Source organism: Barbatula barbatula (assembly GCF_947034865.1).
Source record: "Barbatula barbatula genome assembly, chromosome: 13".
NCBI classification, from domain to species: Eukaryota; Metazoa; Chordata; class Actinopteri; order Cypriniformes; family Nemacheilidae; genus Barbatula; species Barbatula barbatula.
Genome location: NC_136776.1, coordinates 17,095,381 through 17,123,295, shown reverse-complemented (window position 1 = coordinate 17,123,295; position 27,915 = coordinate 17,095,381). Strand labels below are relative to the sequence as shown.

Here is a 27,915-nt window from a genome sequence, read left to right as displayed (position 1 = left end):
TGTTTGAAATGATGCTAGTTGCTTGATAATATGCCAACCGAGAGTAGCCTACAAATTGTGATTGATCTACCAAAAACATGGTTCATTTGGCTGTAACAAAACCATGGTTTCTTTTTCCAAGTGTCTTTTAAATCGCTTGAGAAAACTGTCAGGAATGGAGACAAAACGCAAACAGCGGTTACACAGGGATTTTATTGACACAAAAAACAGGGAAAAACAAACCCCACAAGGGGGGAGAAGAACAAGGGGCTTGATAAAAATACAATAAACAGACTAGACTAGAACAATAAACTTGACGAAAACTAGACTAGATATGGACTGACTTGTCTTCACGGGAACTATAAATGACACGAGGTATACAAATTCATACCGTACAAGACAGCAAACACAAGGGCAACAGGTGACAAGCATAAAACAATGACAAGATCATTAATGAGGAAACAAGGGGGCGGGGTCAAGAGACGAGACAGGAGAGCACATGGTACACCAAAAAACAAACAATGGCCATGTGCTTCCACACAAAACTGTCAACTGACAACTGTCACGAAAAAAAGTGTTTAATTTAATGCTTCAGCGTTTTCTTGTCTTAAGCTAATGTTTTTATTCCAAATGTTTTATTTCTGTCACAAATTAATCTCAAGTTGTTCCAAACCTGCGTACATTTCTTTGTTCTGTTGAACACAAAGAATTTTTTATTGAGATTTCTAGGGCACCATAGACTCGCATTAAAATGATTGACAAACGTGCCACAGAACTGTTTGCTTTCTTAAATTCTTCTAAATGTTTTCTTTTGAGTTCAACAGAACAAAATTATGAAGTATATAATTCTTTCTATGGTAGTTAATGGTGCCCCAGAAATGAAACAATGACGAGATCATAAATGAGGAAACAAGGGGGCGGGGTGAGGAGACGAGGAGAGCACATGGCACACCAAAAACCTCAAACTTTTAAACAGTTTTGTATATTGACTAAACAAATGCAACGTGTAGTTTTCTTCTATATCTGTTCATGAAATCAACTAGGGCATTTAACATCTTATTTTAGATTAGTTTTAACAGATTTGATTTAAGATTTTACTATTTAAGACACTAGTGTCCTTTCCCATTAGGTTTAGAATGACATGAGTTTGAATAAATAGACTTTTTTCATTTTTGCGTGAACTATCTCACTATCTCTCTCAATTGCATAAACATTCCAGCTTTGTAAGGCTGCAGTATCCAATCACTGTGCAATGCATTGGTTTTAATGCATTAAATGCGTCTGCAACAAAGGCAAAGTTGTTTTTCTCTGTGGTTTTTGATGCTTTAAAGATACACATAAAATATCAAGATTAGTGTACGGTCAAAAAGGGCCAGTGGACCGCAAAGTTGACTTTTATCCGAGCGTCACATTTTTACAAGCATGGCCCAAGAATCAAACCCACAAACTTGGTGTTGCAAGCGCATCTTGCACATGACAAGAAAGTGTGAATGAAAAATCCCAGTTCCTCTTGTCATTTTTGAAGTATTACGTGAGATATTAAACAAAACTCTCTGTCAAAAACCCTTTTTTTGCTCTTGTAATGCCTTGTGGTTTGCAATCTATTCATGGTGACCATATCCTTCTATAAAGATTTCAAATACCAGATTTCACAGTACAAAGAAACCACTGATGTTGTGCTGTCAATGTAGCTAATAAATTGTGTTTATTTTAAGTGGTATGAATGTAGCTGATGTAGTGTGTTAGGCTTGTTTTTAATGACAGCTGTGAGAATTCTGAAAAGAGGAAAAAGGAAAGCATGTGACTCTCGTTTTAGATGCGTTTTACGTTTATTTGTAACAACAGAAATGTTTCAATATGACACAACTGAAAGTCAAACAAGAAATGTTTTTGTCAAACAAGTGAAAAACATTTTCAGTAATTGTCACTAAAGGTGAATAATTGTGAACTTGAATAATGACAAGGTTTTTCAGACAGACAACCTGTTGACCCCAAAATGACATTTCTTTCATCATTTAGTCAATTCTAACCTGTATGACTTTCTTTCTTCTGCAGAACACCAAAGAACATATTTTCAAGAATGTTGGTAACCGAACAACATTGGTCCCCATTGACAAAACCACAGAGACATTTCTCAAAATATCTTCGAAAGAATCGTATTCAGGATTTGAAGGTGAATAAACAATGACAGAACTTTGGGTGAACTATCCTGTTTTTCCTATTTTAACATTGGAAAAATGAACACATACAGCTTGTAAATTACATTTGTACATAACAAACCAAAAATTTATCTACAGTTCCCTTTCTGTCGGTCTCTCGACGTTGTGTCGAACCGACAGATGGGGTTCGCCCTTGAGAACCCCATCTGTCGGTTCGACACAACGTCTCGTTCCCTCCATCAGGGAACAGAGGTTACATACGTAACCGAGACGTTTTCCATGCGGTGAGATATGTATATGATGTATTATATATTATCACCTATTGCAGAACAATTCAACTTTGGTCTTTTGGTCCAGTGCGCTCCAGCGGTTAAACCCGAATCTTCAAGACTGAACAGTCCTGACTTACTGCCTCTGGATTCTGTTTTGTGATATCGTGTCATATTTCCTCAGCGGTTTAATAGTTTCTACTTTTTTGGACGCGGGGAGGTTGCATCCGTCCGTCTGACTCCGATCCCGTCTCCAGCAGCCGAATTTTCTCTGCATGGTATTTTCATAAATGATATCTGCAAACAGCAGTGTACTTAGGGTTACATGAAATAGTTAACATTGCAAAAGACAGGCCACGCTGAGGGTCTGAAGAGATACGGGTTTTGCTGTGCACGCTCACGCTGCACCTAACTGCTCCTGTCTAACCACAGGCAATTACAGGCATTTGATCATCATCAAGACCTGATTCTCAGAGCTCACAACCACATATGGCCACCCACACTCATTCAGAGCTCAGCCTGAGGCCTAGGGAAAGACAAATGCCTGAGTCTGACCGTAAACCAAAACTTAGTGTTTCCTTAACCTTTAGTATTAATTCTTAAAGTTATGTGAGATTTGTGACATAATGTTGACATGACAGGAAGTAACTTAAAAATTGAAATGTGGTTACGTTGAGGTGCATCATAAAAAGACACGAGGAAGAGCATGCAAGAAATCCCACCCCAAAAACGGATTTAATACTTACAGAAAATTACCAGGGCTGCGTTTCCCGATGTCTCTAAGCGTGCTACGAAGACTCTAAGGTACACCTTAACTCAAGTTATACCTTTTCTAGGCATGTTCCCCAAACTATACCTTTTGAGGTCACTTAAGCAAATGCGACGTAAGGTTGATATCGATGCCTCGAGAATAGATTGTTCTCTCTACCTTTGGGTTATAAAGTATTGAGAACACAATGTTTATTATAAAGAAACGCTTTAGAAATAGTAGAAAATGCATTTATCAGGGCTCACTGAAATAGTATAAAGAAAGAAATGTGTGTGGTTTTGCGAGTGTCCGATGTCGCACCCTCACGGCAATACGTTTTCTGCGTTAACCAGCTACATGAACTGGCCGTTTGGTTTGCTTGTTTTTGAAAGGGTCATTTATATTCTCATAGTTTGCATCATGTGTTTAATGTTCTCCACAATCTGTTTTGATTCACATTATTGGCGTAAATCACTCATTTGTGTATAGGGATAAGTGTCCCATCCAGAATGCCCATCACCCGTGGGACACCCGCAATGGCATGGAAGCCTTGATGTGCCTCCATCAGGTCATGCCTGGCGAAAGGCATACGCATGTAATCGGTGGCATGGCGGAGCAGGATGTAGAAAAGCTTATTGCATAGCATCACCTTTGATGATGAACCATCAAAGGTGATAAGGTATAACTGAGAGCGGTCCAGACCAACCTTACGAAAGTATGACTTACAGAAGGTACTAGGGACAGCTTAAGGTATAAGTTAAATACGACGTAGTGTTAAGAAGGTTTCGGGAGATGCAGCCCAGTACACTTTAATTTATTTTACTGACAATTCCATTAATGCTAAAATGTAATTTAATGCAGTGCAAAATGTAAAACACAGGTAAAACAACTGTGAAAATGAATATGGGCAATTCCTTCATGTTAAAACACTATATTATGCCCTATCTTTGCAGGTTTTTTTTAGAGTGCACTGTATTAATAGTACAGTACAACTTTAATATTATTCTGACGTCTGTCATAGAATAGCTCATAGACATTGTCTGTATTAAGTTAAACCCATTTTCATGATGCATAAAGCTGGAAAACCCCAGGGAAATATTGTATAATATGCACAAGAATACGAGAAATAAACAAGAACTATTTAAAAAGCACTTTATAAATTCAAATATAAAAAATATATATATATATATATATATACATTCAATTTTTGCTTGGTGTTTGCGTTTTCGATCAATAATCTATTAACTTACAGTAAAACACAAGACATCTAAGCGTCTATACATCAAATTTTCATTTCCCTTTAACAAAATCCATCATCATTTACCAACCTTACCAAACCATTTCTTAATTCTGCTAAACACAAAGGAAGATATTTGGAAGAATGTCAGTAACCAAACCGATCTCATCCCACATTTACAGCCATAGGGAAATGAAATACTATGGTAGTTAATAGGGGATGAGATCTGTTTTGTTACAAGAACCAAACATATAAATGTATATAGGTTTAGAACATTGTGAGGATGAGTAAATGATGACAGAATTTTCATCTCTTCAAAATGCAATGACAGACACGTACCTTTATTTCTGCCTGATAACATACATTTGGCAACAACTGACACTATTAGTACAAAACATCCGACAGCCACTGCGACCCATATCCACCACCGAACGAAGAAAGAAATAGATCCTCTGGGGGTTTCAGCTGTAACACAGAAAAGATTACAAAAAAGATGTAAAATAGCAGATATGCAAAATGATTTGAACTCTTCTTTTCCAATAATGGGTTAATGGCTTTATTATTAATTCAAAGGTGTAAATAAGTCATATTGTACAAATAAAGTGGTTGAAACATGTGAGATCACAACAAAATTATTCAAAATCAAATTATTTAAATCAAATTTAAACTCAACTATAAGTTGAACATTTTAGTTTTAAAATTGAAAACGAACCAAAACAACTTTATGATGTGAAACATAATTTTCAATTCAACATTTTACTTCATTTGTTATAACATTATTTGTGATTTGATTTTATTCAAGTACTTGTTTACCTTTCAAAACCACTGTATGTCATTTAAGTGCAGAACCATTTAAGTAACTACTTTGTATTAATCTATATATCTGAATATCTTTATATCTAGATATTTATAACACATATTTTAGGATTCTTAAGAGCTAAATAAGCATGTACTTTTTTGCCGAGGCCATACATTCTTCACATTCCATAATTTAAAATGTAGAATACTGTATGTAGAGTATTTAAAGGCTAATAAAGTGTATTAAAATAAATTATTACAATTTTTACCACTGGAAGAACACACTATTGTGGATAGAGTGGTAGTCTGGTCTTGAGTTGAAGTTTGATTCAGACCCGATGTGTTGTTGGGTTCTGGTAGATCCTGGTTGGGGTTTGCTTCTGAGAGAGAAATATGACTCTTTTCTTATTCTATATAATTTGAATTTTAACAAACAATTAGGTATCCACATAGTTAGGTCTTTTCCACATTTTAATATTTTCGATTTGAGGATCTGCATCAAAATCTCTAAACATCCCTCTACTTGATGCTGTATCTTAACATTTACTTACCAACCCGAACACGAAGTCCATTACTGCAGTTGTCTATGAGCACAGGAATGTCTCTTATAACTTTGCAGAAGTACCATCCACTCTCACTAGTCCTGATGGAAGGTTTGCGGAGCACTGACAAATTGTAAGTCTTGTTATTGAAGATGGATATTCCTTCGGATATCCTGCGTGAGTTGCATTTGTCCCCATTAAAGGATTCATTAAAGTGCCAGCTCACTTTATCAGTTCCGGCTATGTTTTCATTCCAAGTGCAGTTCATTTGGACTGAAGCCCCTTCACAAACTTCAATGCCTTTTGTTGGATTCAGATGGACGTGTAAAGTTTCCACGTCAAGGTCACTCCCGATTAAGGCTGATCAAAGGAAACAAAACATTTATTGCTTTACAAATATGTAACTGATCACAGTAATGGTCGCAATAATGATCTGTGTGGAAACGCGACTATTTTGATTTAGCTGAAAATAGCTTTTAACACAGAAGACTGAATGACATCACTCGAGTTAATAGTCAATACAAAACTGAATAAAAAATCGTTGAGTTTATCATCTAAAGCAACAATTGTAGTTATGTGAAACACCCTGTGATAGAAAATACTTTAAAGGCCAATAAACTGTCCTAAAAAGTAATTTAGTTATTAGGTTGAGTTTTTATATTCAGGGCCATGATCTCACATAAACTCTTCAAAATAAAGATCCATAAGGTTCTCCACAGCAATGTCATTGAAGTATCATTTTAGATTTTTTATGTTTCAGTAGGAGGTTAAATACAATCATCCTTTACTATAAAGAATCTTTTGCGCAACAGCCGCCCCACATATGTGTATCAGCACCTATTGTGCTATTGCGATTGTATGACATATCGCTTATTGCTCCCTGAAGTCACATTGGATAAAAGCGTCTGCTAAATGACTAAATGTAAACGCAAACGCAGTGTGTAAGATATAGGAGCCTGGAGTTAAACTGTATATTATGGACCCTGGCTTTTTAAGCGAACTGTTAACAGTAAATCAGTATATATGAAAGCAAATAATGGAAAAGTAACAAACAAAACAATTCACAACATAATGCCCTGTTAAAATAAAAATACAGCATTTAAAACACAACAATGTTGTGACAACCTGCCCCCGGCTTAAATTTAAGTTGAATCATTCTTTTTAAATCGACCTTAATCGTAAGCTAGCCTCAAGTTTGGTTTTATTATGTTCAATTGTTTCCCCAATAACAATTAAAGAAGTAATATTACATTTTTCATTTGAAGGACTACATTCAGGAATTTAAAACAGCAGAATCTTTCCGTTTCACAAAAGGTTCTTTGTAGTAGACTGACATAAAAACAATAAAGAAAGTGTTCTTTCAAGAACCTGAGTGTATGTTTCTCTTGGGAACCTAAAGAGTGACAGAACTTTGTCACCCTTTTTTTATTGTCCCCAAAGCTTAAACTCTATTGTCAACCAAACATAGGGTCAAAAACTAACCAGTGCCGGGTTGCGGGGTCAAAAAAAAAAATTTTCTAGGTTAATTTAACAAAACAGTTGGGTTTGTCTCTAAACCCAGTTCTTTAAAGTGTTCAAAGAAGCCCTTGGAATGTCCCATGTGACAACTAACCCCGGTCTTGTTTAGGTTATAAACACCTACCACGTGTTCTCATTTGAAAAGATATAGATTAAACCCAAAGAACACAATAACAAGCTACGTTTTTGATAAATGAATGGGAAATCTCACTTACCTGTGACAAGCAGCAAAAACATACTGCACAGCCGATACATGCCTAAAGCAATGTGTGATCTGTAAACAACAAATCCCTTACAGTAAAACCTGTCTGAACAATAAGAAATATGTTAAAGAACTGAAGTTAAACTGTAAAGGAACATAGGGACGAGAATGCACGAAGCTTCCTCATATGCTCAGAGTGGTTAATTCTCTTGAAGTCTGTTATATATCTATGCTGGTTCCTGTGTGGTCATGTATTTGAGTGCAGAAATGATACGGGGCTCCTGAGACCATGATACTGTTTTTAGTCTTGTGTTTTTAGTCTTCCTGTAGAACATCAAAGTCCACAAGGCTTGAAGTTAACCTACGTAGTTAGAGCTTCAACAAAAATATATATTTACATTTAAAAAAGCACTTTACATAATAAATATCACCATGTTGGCAAAGCACAGTCGGTTTTGCAAAGACATGAACAAATTAAAACAAATGCAAAAATACACTTACTGCTTCACAAGTGGGAGCACAAAGCGTGAGAATCACTTTGAAGCAACGTGCAAGAATACAGCTGAGCTATGAAATCAGGTCAAATACACACGATCATCACATCTGAAAACACAACACAGATCACGACATCTCACACCACACTTTCAGTTAATTGCAGAAGCAGAGAAGATTTGATAGACAGTCATATGACTTTCGGGTGAAGATGCGCAGTGATGCAGGCTGGGACGCAGCCGCAACGTTAGGGCAAACCTAACCACGGTTTAAAAGTGAACACCAACATCCGACTGAAACAAAAAACAAGGCATGTAACACATTTTGTGTAAATGAAATGAAGAACACCGGCAGATGTATTTCAGTATTTAATTTAAAAACGCAAACATTGTTTTGCATTACAGAAAAGCATAAATACTCATATCATTAAATATCAGTGACAAACAGTGGCCATCCTCCTTCCTCGAAACTGTAACAGCAGAAATGATTTCTTTCAAACAGGTCAGTGCAGTACGCATTGCAGACGTGGAAGTCGATAGATTTGAAAGGAAAGGAATTTAATGCCACGATAAAGTTCAAATTCCTTGAAACAGGAACAAATCGAATCTTTTATAAAAAAAGGTTCCTAATACATTAAGATGACGCCTGTTATCACGGGCGTCTATGATGAAACCACACCATAATCTGTAAACAATCATCTAATCCCATGGTTTTGAAGCATGAGATAAATAAAAATGTGAAAGCACTGCGGTGTGACAGAATAAATCACAGTGATCTATTGATACTACATTGAAAACAAAGGAAATAAACCGACAGCTACTTCAATCTTATACTTATGTACAGTAAATATGAAACTGTGCAAATTTTCATTGTTCATAGTCTGTTTGGTTCGGTTTCTTGAATAATGTCTAGTTTAATAAAGGTTGAACGTAAATTATTTCTAAAGAGTATAAATATGATGTCATACAGTGTCATTTTACTCTTTGATAATAATAATGTCATTTGTATTTATTTCCTGCCTGTTTCTTTTTGAGGACGAAAGCTAGTAGTTGCAATGCAAATCACAACGTGACTGAAACCTTGAGGTCTAAATAATAATGTTCACCCAAAAGAAAAACACCATCACATCAAACAGTAAAAAAATAAAATCATTCTGATCATTCAATAAATAGGTATTGACATGAACCCTGTGCTTTGTCTCCCGCCGGTTGTCGGACTATAACTCGTCTTTTGGGTTTATATGCAGGCTGTGATCCCACATGTGCTGTTGATCGAGAGCTTGAATCACCTCGTCCGCTTGAAGCCTCTCCTGCAATTCGATTGAAACAGTTTTCAGACCATTTCGCACTTCCTTGCACATAAATCATGTTTTTGTGGCTGTACCTTTAAAGTTTAAAGTAAACACTTCCTTTGTATTAAACATTTACATTTATGCATTTATCCAAAGCGACTTACATTACATTATACTATACTAGTATGTGCAATGTATGTGCTTATACTTTCTTCACCACCTTGCCGTGAGTGGGCGAGCAAAGCTTCTCTACAGCAAACAGGCATCATGCATGATCTATATGTGTGTGGTCAGGTTTATGACATCAGAAGATCAATGGCTTCCTAGCAAGCTGTTTTTGCAGGGTATAGTTAAAACTGAAATAAGTCCTCTGTAATTTAACCGAATTCACGAGATGAATGGAAGTTTCACTTTCATAATTCTTCTTTTATTTATTAATAGCGGTCGGTGTGCCACATGTGCAGAATAACACCAGGTCAAAGGCCTTATAAAGCGGGTTTGGTAATGTATTTTGCACTGGCATTCTTTCGCTGCCTTGTGAGAGCGGGAAGTGGTTTGGCGGTTTGACAGCTCTCCTTAGTGGGTATAAGGAGGTATCGGTGGCTCAAGGTTTGTGCATAATGTCATTCTGAATGCCAACAGTTATGGGACCATAAAATTCAATGCAAACTGAAACGGAACAACAGTTGTGATCGTTTATGATGGCAAATCATAACATCTTACCAGCTCCCTGTAGAGAGGGTCTAAAGTGAACCAGAGTGCCACAGCACATCGCTGCCCCCTAGTGACGGCACGCACGCCATGCGGATTCTCTCCGCCTGATGAGAACCCGACCAAACGCCCGCACCTGGGCTTAACCGAGGCCTGCGACAGGAAACATCATATCTATAAATAATGAACTCTGTGCGGTACGACAACAGATAATAAACTAAAAATGTTTCCTTACAGTGACAGTTTTGGCATCCATTTCTGTAAAAATGAATTCTCCGCCATCAAAATCTCCATTCAGGTAGAGCAGAGCACTGAAAGATAAAGTTAATATCATTTTTACGTTTCGTTTATCATCGGATTGGTTGCCATAATGAGTCAGATCGCTCGGAAAAGTGATAACAGATTTTGGGGTCAACAAAGATCTTACCTATAGTCTCGATAGGTGTAGGCGGGCGGCTCTTTCCAGCACTCATTGGCCTCTGGGTCTAAAAGACAGTTATCAGCATGTATTGGGTGGCTGAGGTCGTTCCTGTATTCCTGTTGCCCTTTCATCGAGAGAAAAATGACAGTCAATTCACTGCTTAACGAAACAGTATTTCAGTATTCTGTAGTAAAATAGTAGTATACGAGTATCACTACACTTGAAGGGATAGTTCACCCAAAAATCTAAATTCTGTCATCATTCATTCACCCTCATGTCAGTTCCAACCTGTATGACTTTCTTTCTTCTGCAGAACACAAAAGAAGATATTTTGAAGAATGGTAACCAAACCACTGCGACATTTCACAAAATATCTTCTTTTGTGTCTTACAGAAGAAAGAGTCGTAAACAGGTGAATAAACGATGACATCATTTTGATTTTGGGGTGAATTATACCTTTAACAGCAGTGAATGTGTAGTAAACACTGCTGTAGCTGTGGTTTAACCTGAGCTGAGGTCTCGTACCAGATATGGCCGTCCTACACACCAGATGTGTGTATGAGAAATGCAGAGTGGAATTGAGCATGAAGTATGACTGGATGATACTCCTGGCCTTCTCGCTGATGTCATAAAAGAGGCGGGCGCTTTTTAAAGGCACACGTCCCTCATATCCAAACTGCAGGTGAAAAGCGTAAAGACATGAGCGTGACTCCAATTTGTCCAATCAAATGTGATTAAAAAACAAAAATAAACTGATGTTAAACTGACAGCTGTGATAGCTTAACATATAAAATCATTATTATAGGCTTACAGATAAGACGGGTAGAGAACAAGGCAGCCCACTGGAGTTTGGAAAAGATATTTAAAGTGATAGTTCACCCGAAAATGAAAATTCTGTCATCATTTACTCGCCCGCTTGTCATTGCGCCCGCAGAACACAAAAGAAGATATTTTGAAGAATGTTGCGAAAAGAAAAACAGCGTTATCCATTGACTTGCATTGGTTTTGTGGCCATACAATAGAAGTGAATGGGTACCGCAACATTCTTCAAAATATCTTCTTCTGTGTTCTGTGCAAACGAAAGAGTCATAGAGGTTTTAAATGACAAGAGGGTCAGTAAATTAACTAATCTACTGCTCTGTAACCTTATTAACTGCATTAACTCATCTTCTGGACTGCAACCTATTAACTGCATTAACTCATATACTGCACCGTAACTTTAATAACTGCATTAACTCATATACTGCACAGTAACTTTAATAACTGCATTAACTCATATACTGCACCGTAACTTTAATAACTGCATTAACTCATATACTGCACCGTAACTTTAATAACTGCATTAACTCATATACTGCACCGTAACTTTAATAACTGCATTAACTCATATACTGCACCGTAACTTTAATAACTGCAACTTCAACAACTGCATTAACTCACCTATTGCACTGCAACTTTAATAGCCAATGTCAATAAATTATGCATACCTAAGTCACTTGCACTATTTTAGTCTAAATTATTATCTGTTCATATCCACCTGTACATTAATGTTCATAGTATATAGTTATCTGTATATATTGTTCATAGTATATACCTTCTGTCATATTTTCATAGAACATACCTACTGCAAAATATTTTTATAGTCCATGCCCACTGTATTATATTCTCACTATGGTATTCTGTATTTATTATAACTGTATATCCTGCACTTGCTAACTGCACTTCTGGTTAGACCTAAACTACATTTCGTTACACTGTACTTGTATAGTATTGTATTAGTAAAGTAAATATGGTCTTACCTTTAACGTTTTCAATACAGTTGCTCCTTCAAATTTCTCATTGGGTGTGTGGGGGGACATTTTTCCCTTGTAGCCGTCACCTGCGGCGGTGACACTCTGCCAGTATAACAAATATTTATATATTACATACCAGTCCATCAATTGCTGTTTTAATAATCATTGTAAGTTTTAAAAACATGTTACTAATAACACAAAATACACAGTATTTTGAGTAAAATAGGTCAACTGGTAGAGCGAAGCGCTCCTATTTGCATATATTTAAACGTAACATAAGTAGACTCACATGTGCCAGATCACTGAGCTCAGAGCACTCGTCATCACTGATGACATCATCAAGAACCACCCTTTGTGATCCATTCAAAGCTTGAGAGTTCAGCACAAGCCTCACATTCTCGTACAGCAATGGACCCCCTGCACGCAAAGTCCTCCTCAATGCAACTTTTATACATTTACAGTATGCAGATTTGAAGGTTTAGGAGTTCAAATTACCATCTCTAAGGTCTTGTGCTATAGCCGCCGTGACGTTCTTCTTTGCTGAAATCGGCACATAGTCCATCCAGCCATCTGTGCCCGAAGGAATCCTACAGACACATATTTGAGATGTGAGGAGAAACCTTTACAAGATCACAAAGGTAACAAATGATGATGAGAGACTGTGTACCTGTTAGCATCTTCCCGACCGCCTGTGCTGCTCCAGTAGTTCTGTGGAGTGTGACAAATTAAGTCTGCAATTTATATGCATACATTTATGTCGACAATGAAATCAAAACTTGCACCATTAAAGTCATTCCTGGTTTAATTGTAAACTTTATTGTATCACTATTACATTTATTTCTCTCAAACAGTTTCTCATATAGAGACGTACAGAGTTTTTTGTTTCAGACGTCTACCACAAGATGGCGATGTAAGTCATTATTAAATCTGAGCTATTCTGACCACCTGTTCCCTGTGTCAGCTGGCATGAGCGCGCACACACATTATGTCCATGTCAATAAAAGTCAACACTTTTTGGACTATATATATATTTTATTGCTACTATAAATACAAACCAAACACAGAGCTTGTCATTTTGACCCACCCCTTCAATGTAGGGCACACCGAGGTTGTCGCTGCCAATCAGAAGCAGGTCTGTTTCCTGTTTGTGTCGTCTCAGGTACCGTTCAGCTTCCTGTGTAAGAGTCCAGAGTCAGATTGGATCAATAAAAAGACATTTGGCCAGCCTGTGGTAACAGATTTGTTTTATTTATAATAATAAACCAACCACTTTTATTCGATTATTTACTCTTTTCCCCCCAATGCGCATTCACTTTCATGTAAAAAGAAGAGTAGCCGCACACAATATTCTTGACTTTTATACGATTTCCATAACTTTGCTGCATTTCATTATATTGAAAATCTTTAAGTTTTGCCATCTGAATTTGATTCATGAATAAATGAGAGAATAAAACACCTATGAATCTCACAGGTCAACATGTAAAGAAGAAATCCATGGTTAGCTGCGCATTAAAAGGATTTTAATGCACAACGTGGAGGCCAAGAATCACCCGACGCGACCACGATCATTTAAAGCTTAAAGCTGTTATTAAAGTGTCATTTTTTATCAGACAGGTGATTTTCCGCAGTTCATTTCGTACATTGATCAAACTGACTGGAACTACTTGTGCATCAAACGGTTTAAATGCAAACCTTCCAGACAATCAGGAGCGAGTATTCAAACACACTACGGTATAAATGTATTTTCTGCACAATGCTTGAACTGCTGAATTATGCAAAATATTATGACATCATTATGACATCATCCCATCGTTCCGGCGTTGTCCAGGGCAAATGCCAAGTTTGGCATAGTTATGTTTCCTGCTTGCATTATGTGGACAATTACGGTCCCCTAATTCTTTATCTACCAAACATTTTGTTTGTGGCTCAATAAAAGACACCTGAAGGATACGGTCACGGTCTGAAATCGAGCCCATTCAATGCCCAATTTCCCTTGAGGTCCTCCGGCATTTTTATTAAAGGTATCTGGCTCTCATTTAAAGCAATTTGTTTTGTCTGTTGGTTGAGACCGCAATTAATAACAGTCCCAGTGCCCTCGAGAGGAAAAGTTAAATGTGGAAAAGCTAGGAATTGAAATGTTACCAAACCGTAACGATCCGTTGCATTTGCGGCTCTGGGTTCGCCTCCTCGACGCGAATGCAACGCGGTTCAATTTTAATGTCAATTTTCTATCCACAATATGAGGGCTTTTCTTTCAGCATCTTGCCTCTGGGCTAACAAGATGGAAACATTGCCCAGTGGGGCGGGAAAAAAATGTATGCGGTTGTTATGAGTTAAAAACCAAGGGGCCTTGTATTGAAAGACGTATCCAAGCCTGCTGGATCTTGACCCGATGAATTTGTGTGCCTTTACAGCGCTAATAGCTACCAGGCTTTCTGATGAAAACTGCTTTGAATGGTCTATGAATATATGCTGCGCCTACTGTACATCTCACACCAAGCCACAATACACAATGATTGTTTAAATGTGTTTATGCACATATAGACTCCAGATAATCTCTCTACACGGGAATCTACTATACTGAGTTTTAGTAACGTAAAAGTAACGTTTACTATATATCCTTGAGTAACGTTTACTATATTTAAACGAACTGGAGCGGTATTTATTATACCGAACACAGGATCTCTTTTTGCATTCCAAGAAGAGGTACAATTTATGAGTTTGGAACAACATGAGTATTACAAATGCGTCTTCATGATAAATGTGACTTAATTATAATTTAGCATCTTTTTCCATAAATGTGACTTAGCAGAGGTATATTAGAAATGTTAAAACAAAAGTAAACATCTTTACTACATTTTCATGGCAGAATTGATTTAACAACGGAATAACGCTGTGTACATTGACCGCGTAACAAAAATATGAACACCATACAAGGGGCAAATAATAATCCCGCATCTCACTTTACGAGGTTGGCCATCATGTTCCAGTATCTCCCTGTAATATTCCACATTCTCAGTCATGAACTCGTCCCCTTCGTGGAACAACAGGTATGCGAGTGCACACGCCAAAGGTTCATCAGTCCTGCCCACTGAAAAAACAAATAAAAAAGAATGACTGTAGCATCAAACAACTTTCTTTTAAAGGTCCAGTGTATGAAATGTAGCAGAATCTAGCGGTGAGGTTGCGAATTGCAACCAACAGCTCATCCCTCCCCTCCCTTTCGAAGCACTACGGTGGCTCTCCCAGGACTATGATGTTGTCATTTTTTCGCTTCTTTGCTGAAGGAGATGACGTATTTACGAAAGCGTTTTGTAGGTTAGTTTGTCCGTTCAGGGCTACTGTAGAAACAACATGGTGTATTCCATGTAAGGGGACCCGCGGTGTATGTAGATAGAAAAAACTCATTCTAAGATAATAAAAACATAACGCTTCGTTATGTAAGGTCTTTATACACCTCTGAACGCATAGTTATGTATATTATATTTCATTTCTGTCAATATATTCTCCAAAATATTACACATTGGACCTTTAAGTAGATGCTCTTATCAAAAGCAAAAACAATAATTTTCGGTAGGTGTGTATTTGCTGTTATTAAAACATCATTGGCATCTGGTTTATTCGTCGGATTATTCATCCTATGAGACTGTCTGAGTGTTTTTTTCCCACAATCACGTTTATTTCCTCTTGTAGACCTGTGAGCTGGGGAACACTCGCATTCCAAGTTAGTAACCACAATGGAACAAACACGGCAGAGCTGAGCTAGTGGAAATACTGTGAGACATTCAACAGAGACGGCTGGACAACACAAACACACCTGGATATCTGCGACTGATATCTGAAGACTCTGAGCACTTCTGCTGAGTGATGTGTGCTAGTGAATGTGCAGCTGTGGTGTTTTTTAAGAAAGCTCAAGACTGTAATATTCATCCTTTTCTTTAGGGGCAAGTAAGTAATAAATGAATGTATTTAAAACTTCTCCAACGCTTTCAATTGCTGTTTACAATAAACTTTGTTGGCAAACAAGACAATAACAATGTACAGTACAAAATATGGAGACTTACTTTGGAAATAGGCAAACTGCAGGTAGTCGTAATGCAGGGGCAGGTAGTTCTCCATTGGGGACAGGCGACCGGGGCGGGTGGCGAGGTCTCGGACACACTCGTGCTCACAGTGAAGGACCTGCGTGTAGTGATCTGAATGATACAAATCAACAGGAATAAGCCCAAAAGATTGTGCCTCTCAAATGATATAAGTGTAATGTGAATATTTATTCACATTACTGTTTTATATGAAAATAGGAATGAATCACTAATAACACTATTCATGTTGTTAGTATATTTGTATTATATTAATGCATTAATAAAGTGCACTTAAGTATAACTATAATTTTGATAAGATGAAATGTATTAAAATAAGCATTTACAAGATAAAAGCATTTAGTATTATTAATAAATTAACATATTTCATTTGTTTATTTGGTTATTTATTAATTATGGAAATATTATTAATAATACTTTTTATTAATGACTTTTTACAGATATTTATATAAAGAATAACATTTAGAACTGTTGATCTGTTATAACAGGGTAGATCTGTATTGAAAATATGTTTTTTGACATGAATGTAGAGATATATTAACAAACAGAACCGATGAGTAACTGTTCCTTTCAAAAGACTTTACTTTGTGTCAAGTTACTCTGTTCACATATTAACAAAGGAATGTAAATACTCCTTGACTTTGATCGCACAATAACAATCTAGAAAAACCCCAGGCCGTTTAAATCAAAATGCTTTTTGTTAATATGTAAGTGAACAGGTTTTGGGTTACACTGTCTAACTCTCTGAAGTTGTCACGAAAGTTTCTATGTGAAGGAACATTGCAGAAGTTGAAAAGGGTGTGGAAAAAGTAGATCGGGGGACAAACCATAAAATGATCCCACGTTCATTTAACGTGAAGGAAAAAAAACAATGTCACACATTCCCTCAGTCTATCAAAAAACATACACGCACACACGCGAGCGACCTCATTCACACAAAAAAATCACAGAGCGAATGGAAAACGTCAGTGACATCATCTGAAATGTTTTCCAGGGATTCCATTCTGATGAACTTTGAGATGTTTCACAACCCCCTAAAGCTCACGTCAACACTGACAAGACCCTCAGAGAACAAGTCCCTTCACGACGGACCGTGAACATCAACTCCTCTCAGCCTTTTCCACAGTCATGCACGGTTCAAACATTTGGTCCATAGAAGCTTGTCAATCCATCATCCACAATTCACTGGAAATGGTCACGATGTGCATCACAGAGATAATGGTTGGGGGTAAAGTGTAAGACGCCATTTTGAATAGAAATATGAAAGTAAAATATGGGACCCTGTGGGACTTTATGGGCCTGGAGCCCAGTCACTGACAGCCTGTTTTGATAATGTTCAATGTTTTTTTCACACCCCTTTTATTACTATCAATTGTTGTATAAACATGAGCTGTATATTAGACACAATAATAACAGATTTTGAGCATGGTTTGGAAAAACAACTTTCTGGTCTCAAAGCTTAGCACAAGGTCACTCAGAGGTAAGAGAAAGGAAAGATCTCTATTACTGGTGGCAGCGCAAATAGCTTTAGAAATAACAACATTATAACCACGATAGAAATTCCAAAAAGCCACTTGAGGCCAGCAAAATTCCCAGAATTACCCTTACTGAAGCATAGATGATAGATCTACCATGTGAAGAGGCAGTGAAAATGATTAGAAAAGAGTAGAAAGCATGTGTACCTGAAATCAATTCGTTGAGGCTGTGTCTGTACAAAACATGATCCTGTTCCTGAAAGTGATGTGGCCCTTCGCAGAGGGCCCGACACTCCGCATCGGCACGGTAATACTCTTCCAAAGCCTCTTCGAAAAAGGTCACCGCCCCTTCGTAGTTGCCTTCATCGTAGAGCTTTACTCCGGCGAAGAAGGCTTTCTGTAAATACAACGTTTCCGGTTCAAGACATCGACTGTGTTTACACATCATTAAACCAGTACACTAAAACAAGAGTTTCAATATTTAACTATGGATTATGAAAGCATACACACACACAATGAAACGTTTGATTGGAATTAGAGGTGTAGCAAGACCGCAGTAACAGATGCCGACACGTTTAATTCAAACGCGTGCTCTTGATGTTCGACTGACACTCACCTGATGCGGACGAGCTTCTCGGTCAATTAAATGTTCCTCTTTTACGCCCTGCATGGCTTTGTATTGCTCCAAGTCTTCGCCCATCTCAACATGCTCAGGGTTGGCCTGGAAATACGTGTGAGCGGCGGCTGCAGCTTTATCCAGCTGTCCGAGCTGTTCAAAGAGAGACAAAACAGAAACTTTGAACAACTGTGGATAACACTACGATGTTTCATGTTGTAAAACATGAAACATACCAACGGCCCCTAGCAGTCTTTAAATAAAGACAGTTTTGAATTGCGTGCAATGTCGTGAAATGACATGCGTGTTTGTACTTTTTACACAGCCCCTCACTCATCAGGATTCCAGTATTAATTTCACAAAATGTGCTTTTTTCCATGAGGCGTGAATCCAAAACCCTTGAAATGCAATGCTCTTTTATATCAGGAAGTTGTTTCAACTTTTGGCCTATGATGGTGTTTATGGATTTAAATGAATGGACTAGGGACTGTTTCATATATGAATATGATTCCAGGGAATTCGGTTCGTTCTGAGAGAAACGTCAAAACAAATTCACAGAAGCCGTCAGCTGTTGTTATTCCAGCCCTTTATGAAATGCAGACCTAAAATCTGTTTTGCAGATTTGAGGCGGTCGTCACTAGCTTTAATCCGCCTTCAACAATATATTGTATGAAACACAGTCATAAATTTGATGCCAAATGACAGATGCGTTGCGAACAATGACAAAGTTACAGATCCTTTACCTTTTGTATTCCAAAGCTTTTAAGCAAAGTACATCAAGATGTGCAATAACAGATACAGCAAACACACGCCGATGAGCCAGTTACAACATGGAAGGCCTCTACATTTCGCAAATCTCAAATATACAAACCTAAGGGCCAAAGCAGAACATAATACAAATCAACCTTACTTTTTTCTTTTTCAAGACTTGGCCAAGGAATCTGTTATCTGTCAGGAATGAGGCAGGGAGGCCAAAGGCTTAGGGGGACATGCTTGGTTTCCTCTGAAAGGCCAAAGTGCAAACTGGCGTCGGCCGCATTCCTTCAAATACTTTGTATCTCCCTCCTTTCCAACTGAACTGTAAGGACACTGATTGGATACAAGGGGTTTTGTGTCGCATCCAAATGCTGACCTTTGATTTATTTACCACCACAGGTCAGATTCCAAAAGCCAAAGAGAAAACTTCTGTCTGGCTGAGATCTGATGTTCAGTCACCTGGCGAGTTAAGTCCACAGAGGCTCCATCGACCTCTACAAAAAAATCCTCATGCCCTGACAAATCCTGTAAACATCACAGAACAATGACCAGAGAGTTCACGGAGGAGATGGAAAATGGCCAAGCTAGTCAAAAAAAGCTCAAACTTGGCTGTGGGTTGGATCCACTCCTTGCGTCCCAATTCGCATATAATCCATCCTAAATTGTACTTGAAAGTAGAATGAATATGAGTATGTTGAAATGCTCAAAGTCAAAATTAGAAGTGTAGATCCATGAACATTCAAACGGATGATATTACCCACCATCCACCACGAGAGTTTAGTGATGCAAATAATGAACAAATAAACACTTAAAGGGCCAGCGTGTTTTTTTTTGAGGATCTATCGACAGAAATCCAATATAATATCCTAACATAACTATGTGTTCAGAGGTGTATAAAGACCTTCCATAATGAAGCGTTTTGTTTTTATCATCTTAGAATGAGTTTTTTCTATCTACATACACCGCGGGTGACCTTACGTGGAATACGACATGTTGTTTCTACAGTAGCCCTGAACGGACAAACTGCTCTACGGAGCTTGTTTCATAAATACGTTATCTCCTTTGGCAAACAAGCAAAAACATAAAGACATCTAAGGCTTGTGTCAGCTACTGTAGTGAGCCATTGGCTGCAATTCGCAACCTCACCACAAGATGCCACTAATTTTCATACACTGTACCTTTAAATGGACCGGAAAGGTGTGACTGTTAATGATAACAATGTCGTCTAGACAACAATGACCACTTCTGGTTCTCATTAGTTATGTTTTGCTATGCACTACAATGTATATAATTTTATATAGGCTGTATGTACTTTTTCTAGTAGCAACTGTCAGGCACAAAAAACGAACAAATTCAAGACTTAAAACCAGACACCACTAAACTTGTTACTATTAAAGTTCTAATACAAAACAGTCATTTGGTGGCGCTAAAAATTATATTAAGTTTAATGGAGTTGAAAATCTTTTATGACTGGTATGATGACAGCAGAACAATAGACGTTTTCATCTCATGGGAGTTTGAAGAGCCTCGCTGAGAGAGGAGTGTTGGGTATCTGCTACCATTTGGAGCGTTACGTCATAAAAAAGTTTCCAAAAGGTTCATATATGTGACAGAGGAAATGGATGCTTAACAAAGATGTGACTCATCGATCATGTTGAGACGCTTGTGTCATGTGGACGATTACTTAATTCACATCTAAATGACTTCAACAGATGCTGAAGTAATCCACAATGTCTTCTTAAACCAGACTCTCTCTAACTCAGTTACATCTTAAAATGGACTTCTTTTCACGGTTCTGTATATCAAACATGAACTTCGCGGTTAACTGACAAACAAACTGTGCAACACTTGAGTTCATACGCAGATCGAAATAAACCGCTGGCTATTTTAATGACATTGACAGACTTTAGTCTAACATTTGTGCCAAGTTTCTGGGCAAATATTTTCCAGAGTGAGCACCTGTGGCTCTTGTAACTCGTCTTTAATATACACAGCCAGTGTACAAACCATTTACTCGCTGGCTGTAAAAGCCGGAAAACATTGCTCTTGATGTGGGATACAGCCGTCGCCAAAGTCTCATTTAGAAAGTGTTTTTTTATGGCGAAGCAGTCAGAGAATGTCAACGGGATGTTTTTGGAACAGCAGATGCATTTATACTCTGAGAAATTCCACCCTGACAGGCGGTTTGGTCCAAACACTCCTAGACCATAAACATGTTGAGGCGAGAGAGTATCCCTTAGTGTGCTTATTCATATTAGACAGCATCATTCATCACGTCGAAATGCATTGTGGGATACAATTTTCCATCGTACTCTGATGACTACGCATAAAATGTAGCTTTCCCGTTCAAAATGCAACTTATTTATCCCGAGAGCTTGATGAACGTTCTCCACCGCGGTCAAACGGCCACAGGCCACGTATTACATGTGTAGCACACGCTTCGGAAAACAGCACAGGCTTGTGGGAATCCTGTGTATGATGTCATACTCTTGGGGCGTGGCCTCTTTACACTAGCTCTGGCATTGACAGTACAGCACACTAGGTCTTTTCTCTTTGCCCGTGTCACACCCCCTCGGCACACATGTTGGTTTAATAAGGTAATGTCTGAGGAATGTCTTTAAAGCCGGATGAAACAGACGGCCTTTCATTAGCGCAAGTACGTGAAAATATAGCATAACTGGAAAAAGCGTTAAAGTTAAAACAGCTCTGTAATAATCCCGCTACTGTATACGTCCAGAACCAAAACCGCAGATGAATGGAAACCTGTGTGCATGGGGTCTGGTTCTCAGACGGGTTCTTTGGTTCGTTCTTACTTAGATGAGTTGTTCGGCTTCGGTCTGTTTATTTGAACGCAATCGGAGAAGAAAAGTTAGATGCAAGTACGTGTTAATTCAAAGAAATGTACGATACACTGAGGCTTTGTTCACACCACACATGAATCCGATTTGGTTTTTGAAATGTCTTCAAACACTTCAGTCTGTTATTTTGTATGATTCTTTTGTTTAGACAGCGTAGTCAACATTCAGTCTATCAAAAATGCTTACTGTATAAATAGAGTAAAATAAATAGTATATGAATACTATTAAATCCTGAATACTATCAAAACTTTGTATAATGAAGCAATTTGCTTGAGGAACCTCTGTTATCTGTAAGAGAATCTATTGCAATATAAAATAGCTTCATGGTGCTTTGAAACATAAGGAAACCCTTTCTGTGCAGCACAGAATCGATTTAGATTAATACTTGTGTATAATTCAATTCATCGTTTCTTTTTGCCCAGCATATTGTGGTTCGTGTTAGCCAGTAGGATCTCTTGGCCTGTGGCTGAGAGGTGAGTCAGCGCTCTCTACACATCCCTCACATTCCTGCAGAAAGGCCAGACCCCCTCGGATGAGTGCGGATCAAGCTCTGGACTCACGCTGGCTTTCTAAAGACCAGACCCCCCCCCCCCGCTGGGCCAATACACTTTAATTCATGTGAACTCATATTTACCCTGCTTTACAGTAAAATGTGGTTGATAAAATGCAATAAAATCTGGAAAATCCAATTCAATTCTAATGTATGAAGGGTTTGGTTCCAAAATGAGATAACTACATACATAAAAAATCATTATGTTGACATGTTTTTATCGTGTTTTATTGTGTTAGTTAGCTATATTTCTTTGTTATTATGGCTCAAATCAAAACAAACCCACTGCAGTTTGATTGATATTACTTGGACTGCACAACAGAACCAAACTCAGCATATACTGTATATATATATATATATATACCAGGCCACTCAAATTATAAATCATTATTTTAAGTTTACAGTCGTGAATTGTGTTAAGGAGACACTGCTTACACGATAAAAACTGGTTCTTGTTTATTTTTAACCAAAAAAGTTACAGATTGAAGCTTTAAAGAGAAAACTAAAGAAATAAACGATTCTTTCTATGTAGTATTGTTTCCTAAAAGTTGTAAGTTATTTATTTCACTGCCACCATTGGTTATTTGTGTAACACATTTTACAGAAAGAAAAAATTGAGCTGTCGGGTGCTATTTCATGGGAAATATCATTTTGGACGACATTTGGCTTCAACCCATGAAAAGTACGTAAAGTAACCTGCAATTATATGTTTCAAACAAAGATGGCGATATAGAGGCGAACATGTTGGATTGCAGCCTCCCATTTATTAACCTAATAATAAATGCTTTTCACTTTTTATATCATTTAAGTAAGTATTCCTTAATTTACTATATTTACTGACGTTAGATTAAATAAGATTTTAATGGAAAAGAACACAAAAATACTAGTATTATATATGCTGTTTGCAGTGTACAAGCTGTATTGTTTCAACTTAATTTTAATCCAATGTACAGTACATCAACAAACGCTATCAAATGTTTACGGATGAGCTCTTGTGGAAGTCACTGAGATCATAATGACTCTTGTCAAGTGAAGCATGTCATGCCTTTAAAACACAGGGGTTGGAAAGAAAGTCAGTTTGGCCGGGGCTGGTGGGGGGTGGTTGTACAAAAGAGTCAAATCTAAAGCAGGCCTGGACTTTGTTCACACACAACAGAGCTTTATAACAGGCATAAAGGAGGTAATGGTATCACTTCGCCTGCACAATGCAAGCATTCATTCTCCAGCACCCTCATATTCCTCCCTGGAGATCTCAGGTACTGTATTTTTGATGCTGCACATGCCCATCTGTGAGGGCAGGAAAATAAGCAAAAGCTACTGTATTGGCGCTCTTTCAGGTGTGACATTTTCTGAACAGCGTGAGCAAAGAATTCTGGGAAAGCAGAGGCTCTGATTGCCCGGTGATGAAAGATTTGTTTACGCTGTCGTTGACAGGTGTGGGTCTGTGGATGGGAGGTCTGGTTATCTAAGATATCATGTTTAAGTGTAAATTAAACATAAACACATCCCCTACATAGTAGGTCAATATAAACTGTATTCCAAGATAATATAAATGTACAGATTTACCTGCTATAAAAACACCACCAAAAGGCTCTTTAAGTAAAACTCTTGATTTATATGTTTTCTACATGTACACTTTCGCTTTCTTCCAGTAACCATTCATAAAGAATATTTGAAGACACATTTTGGCACTCCTCTGTTTTTGTATTTGGTTCGCTATAAGGTTACACAGAATCCACAAAGCAAAACAAGCGTCCTGTCACACAATAAGCGAAAACGTCTGATTGATGTCAACATCTCACGCAACAAACGTAGTTTAAACCAGACGTGATGCGACACGCTTCACAACAACGTAAAACAAAAACAGCCAATCAGAACACGAATCGCTATGCAAACCATCCACCTCTAAAAAGGTTTAAATTTGATGCATTTGTCACCAGTTCGGTCATCTTTTCAGTCCTAAAAACTAAATACACTCTTACAGACAATTATTGTATGCAAAACAAAGCACTACAGAAACAAATCTAAATTTAAACTGCAGATGCAGATCTTTATCAAGCCAAAAAATGAGGCGTGGAAAGAGTTTTATGATGTTTGCTTTACAACCATCTCAATCCAGGCCAATTCTGAACGCATCCAAAGCACACAAAGCTTGGATCACAGATCCAGTATGAGGCAGGATAGTTAACCCAGGGGGACCAGAGAAGGGGGTTCAGGGTCTGTTATCTTTGGAGAAATGTGGATCTTGACGGTAGCGTATAGCTAGCAATACTCCTGGCTTGGCGCTGCGGCGAACGAGCCAAGTGGAAGCCTCCTTCAGCCCAGGCATCTCATTCAGCATCTCCCTATGGAACCCATCCAGACCCCCTGCCGAAAACAACACCAGCATGACTTTGACAAGCGAGTATAAATGGCCGGCTTGGGGGGCTCGGAGGGGTTACCTCTTCTGAGATGGAATGAATTAAACTTTCTTTCCCCCTTTTTTCAGAAAGAACAAGAGTGTAAAAGGGATTTCACCCCCAAAATAATAGGATAATATATAATTATTATTTCTAATCAGTTAATAATTTTTTCACCCACATGTCATTTCAAACCTGTATAACTTTAGTTTGAAGACATTTTGAAGAATGTTGGTAACAACACTGGTCCATTGATCAAACCCGTCATAAAACATATATATTTTCCCCTAATATATTCCATGATTTCACCTATAGCTTTCTGTAAGTCCACTTTCAAGACTCTATGCATCGTATGTTGATCAATAGCTACAACTTAAATGTCAGGAGGTCACCATCGGCCCTGTTCTCGCTCGCTTTCACGGTCACTCGTCAAACGCTTTTGATTGATGACTGGCCAGTGAGTGGATCATTTAATAACAGTCTGGCTGAGGGAGGCAGTCAAACTTAATCCACAGCACATAAATAACAGCTACAACTAGAGAGAGCCAAGTACTTTCTCTCACAGGAACAACTGATGTAATGAAAACTAAAGCAAATGCTGTTTTTGGTGCAGTGACATCAAAATAAAGCACTTTGTGTAAATAAACACACTAACACATGATTCAAATTGCCAAAAAAACACTCCGGCCATTTTCATGTTCCACTCTTCTAAAGAGAAATGTCTAAAAGGTCCAATTAAAATCGAGAAATATATTACTCGTATACAAATATATCATATTAAATATGCTTTTCTGAACCATTCGAGTTTTTATTTGAGTGTTATTCATATTTTAAAATTGCTTTTATTTTTAGTCGTGTCATTTTTGTATACCAGTTGACCAGGTAGAAGGTTCTCTTAGGACCAAAGTCATCATCGGAAACCCTTGCTATGGAAGACAGGGTTTAGGATCAGCACATTTACAGCAGTGGTCAAAGTCCACCCCTAGGGAGAAGAGAACCAAGATCCAGGATGAAGTCCTTAACCTGGAGGAAGAAGGGAGAAGAGCAAAATCCATCGAGCTTGCAAATCAAGGCACCTGGACGAGGTGGAACCTCCCCAGGAGAACATCACATGGAGTGAACTGTGGCGGCCTTCTGTATATCCTTTCTACTATCCTCGATATATCCTGTACTCAGCAGTGGGCTTGCGTTGGCTGGTTGTTTCCAGGATGTCTGTGAGCACTGCCAACACCTTATCATGGTGCCAACTGTATCTACCCTGTGTCAATGCGATCTTATACCCTGACAGAATGTGTCTCCTTTCCCGCCACACAACCTGCACATTGGATCCTCCCTTTTCCCCCACCTGTGCAAATTGACTGGTTTGATTTACACAGACTCGCAAAACTTTGAGTTTTTGGTTACAGAAACTGGGTAGGCTTACCTTGAGTTAAGTGCTTGTACCACAACTACGACAAACGTCATGATCAACGGAGCTCCGACATTACGATTCAACATGGCAACGACACCAAAAAAAGCAACATGTCGGCAGACGTCGCTTTAGAGAGCGAGGCACACTTTCCGCTCTGCATTCAGTTTTTTTACTAATTTACTAATGTGCTGAAAATGACTTGAGTTTGTTATTATTTCATTTTTATTTCTGTTATTTGATTCTTATTTACTGATGAATTTGTTTGTTTATTGGTACATTAATCTATTTATTTATTTAACATAAAACTTAAACTTATGTTCTCACTCCCCATCAGTGCTCTATTGAGTATCAGACAACCCAGAGTTTCCCTCATTTTGAAGTTAATATACTCACTAAACCTCCTTTCTGAAATGGCCCCCTGGTCCTCCAAAACACTTCTGCAGTGCACTGTAAACAGGGCTCTGTAAATGACTTTAATGGGGGATTTATTAACCTTGCAGGGGACTTGCAGAAAGACTGCAAACCTTTATTAAAGACAAACAATGTGGAAAGAATATTTCACAGAAAAATAAATAAATACTAGAACAAGCAGAGACTCACTTTACTGCAGCGGCTCTTGTCAAAGCGTGCGCAAACTAAATCACAAGGCGTGCTTCATTAATGTAACCTCGAGTAGAGGCCGACGTGTGTTGAATTAGCACTTCACAGCTATAGCAACAGCTTTAAACAGCGGTTCAAGTACAGAAACATATAAGAAGCATAATATACACGCAGCTCATCAGAAGAAAGAGAGAGACTCACAGTCTTCTCCCGCTCTGTGTTTGACCTGCATGGGTTACATCGACCAGTGATAACAACTATTCAACTATATTAAAATTGGGATGAAATGTATTAAATATAAAAACTATATTAAAATTAAAATGAGATGTATTCCGTAATTTTTGTTTTTAAAACACGTAATGTAAACAAACTGAGGTACCTGAAGAGTGCCACTGAACTAATATATGCATATTTGTTATTCTATTTTTATGTATACTACCATTTAAAAGTTTAGGGTTACTTATTCATGTTTATCAAAGTGAACAGCACAAAACAAAATGTAAAAAGGATATTGTGAATAAAGAACCCATTATAAATCAAAACTTAAAAAACTAGAATTTGCTGAAATGTTCTTCTGACATTTTATCAACCAACTTACTTTTTTTGCAATATTTCCATTCAGACATTTACCTCAGATCAAAAAAGAATATATATATATATTTATATATATATACACACATACAGAAACAGTACTTTTATGCCATTTTAAATACAAATCTAATTACAGCAAAATACATTTTCTTGTAAACTTGGACATTGAGATAATCTATCCGAATACATCACTGCTCTTGTTGAAATATTGTATCTCCATATTTTAAATATAATTTTTCGTCATTTGTCACTGGGTCTTGCAAATATCTAACAAATAAAAACTACTAAAACGGGATTGTCAACTTTCGAAACACAGATCTTTTAAAATATCTAAAAAGTACAGTGTTTCTTTGGACATACAAAGTTTTGGAAGGACAGCGGCGATATCCAAATATTTGT

General features: G+C 37.8%; 2 protein-coding genes across 3 annotated transcripts in view; both read right to left on the bottom strand.

Moving 5' to 3' along the window:
* Positions 1-1,785: 1,785 nt before the first annotated feature.
* LOC306903085 (uncharacterized protein) lies at positions 1,786-7,650 on the bottom strand. Of its 2 annotated transcripts, none has more exons than XM_079472029.1 (5): positions 7,466-7,650; positions 5,742-6,092; positions 5,451-5,570; positions 4,732-4,857; positions 1,786-2,704 (listed from the first exon to the last, which is right to left on the bottom strand). In XM_079472029.1, the coding sequence occupies exons 1-5, from the start codon at positions 7,503-7,505 to the stop codon at positions 2,544-2,546; spliced, it is 798 nt and encodes a 265-aa protein (XP_079328155.1). In that variant the 5' UTR covers positions 7,506-7,650; the 3' UTR covers positions 1,786-2,543. The 2 variants fall into 2 exon arrangements, with proteins under 2 accessions (XP_079328155.1, XP_079328156.1); XM_079472030.1 differs by having other exon boundaries at positions 1,794-2,704; positions 5,460-5,570.
* A 624-nt stretch (positions 7,651-8,274) lies between these two features.
* The window catches only part of p3h2 (prolyl 3-hydroxylase 2), a 36,801-nt gene continuing 17,160 nt past the window's right edge, over positions 8,275-27,915 (bottom strand). The window contains exons 2-15 of the mRNA XM_079472203.1: positions 18,352-18,504; positions 17,943-18,132; positions 16,225-16,356; positions 15,124-15,251; positions 13,245-13,334; positions 12,828-12,868; positions 12,656-12,747; positions 12,450-12,577; positions 12,167-12,262; positions 10,893-11,043; positions 10,374-10,491; positions 10,182-10,257; positions 9,959-10,099; positions 8,275-9,253 (exon numbers count right to left, since the gene is read on the bottom strand). Coding sequence (XP_079328329.1) covers positions 9,161-9,253; positions 9,959-10,099; positions 10,182-10,257; positions 10,374-10,491; positions 10,893-11,043; positions 12,167-12,262; positions 12,450-12,577; positions 12,656-12,747; positions 12,828-12,868; positions 13,245-13,334; positions 15,124-15,251; positions 16,225-16,356; positions 17,943-18,132; positions 18,352-18,504 — 1,629 coding nt within the window. The 3' untranslated portion in view covers positions 8,275-9,160. The remainder of the gene's footprint in view (positions 9,254-9,958; positions 10,100-10,181; positions 10,258-10,373; positions 10,492-10,892; positions 11,044-12,166; positions 12,263-12,449; positions 12,578-12,655; positions 12,748-12,827; positions 12,869-13,244; positions 13,335-15,123; positions 15,252-16,224; positions 16,357-17,942; positions 18,133-18,351; positions 18,505-27,915) is intronic.

Excerpts from the sequence above, each read along its gene's own strand:
- LOC306903085 (XM_079472029.1), bottom strand. The coding sequence starts at position 7,505 with ATGTATCGGCTGTGCAGTATGTTTTTGCTGCTTGTCACAG. Across the intron at positions 4,858-5,450 it reads TTCTTCCAGTGGTAAAAATT|CTGAAACCCCCAGAGGATCT; the intron begins GTAATAATTTAT and ends TCTGTGTTACAG. Across the intron at positions 2,705-4,731 it reads GTTATCAGGCAGAAATAAAG|ATATCATTTATGAAAATACC; the intron begins GTACGTGTCTGT and ends TGCTGTTTGCAG.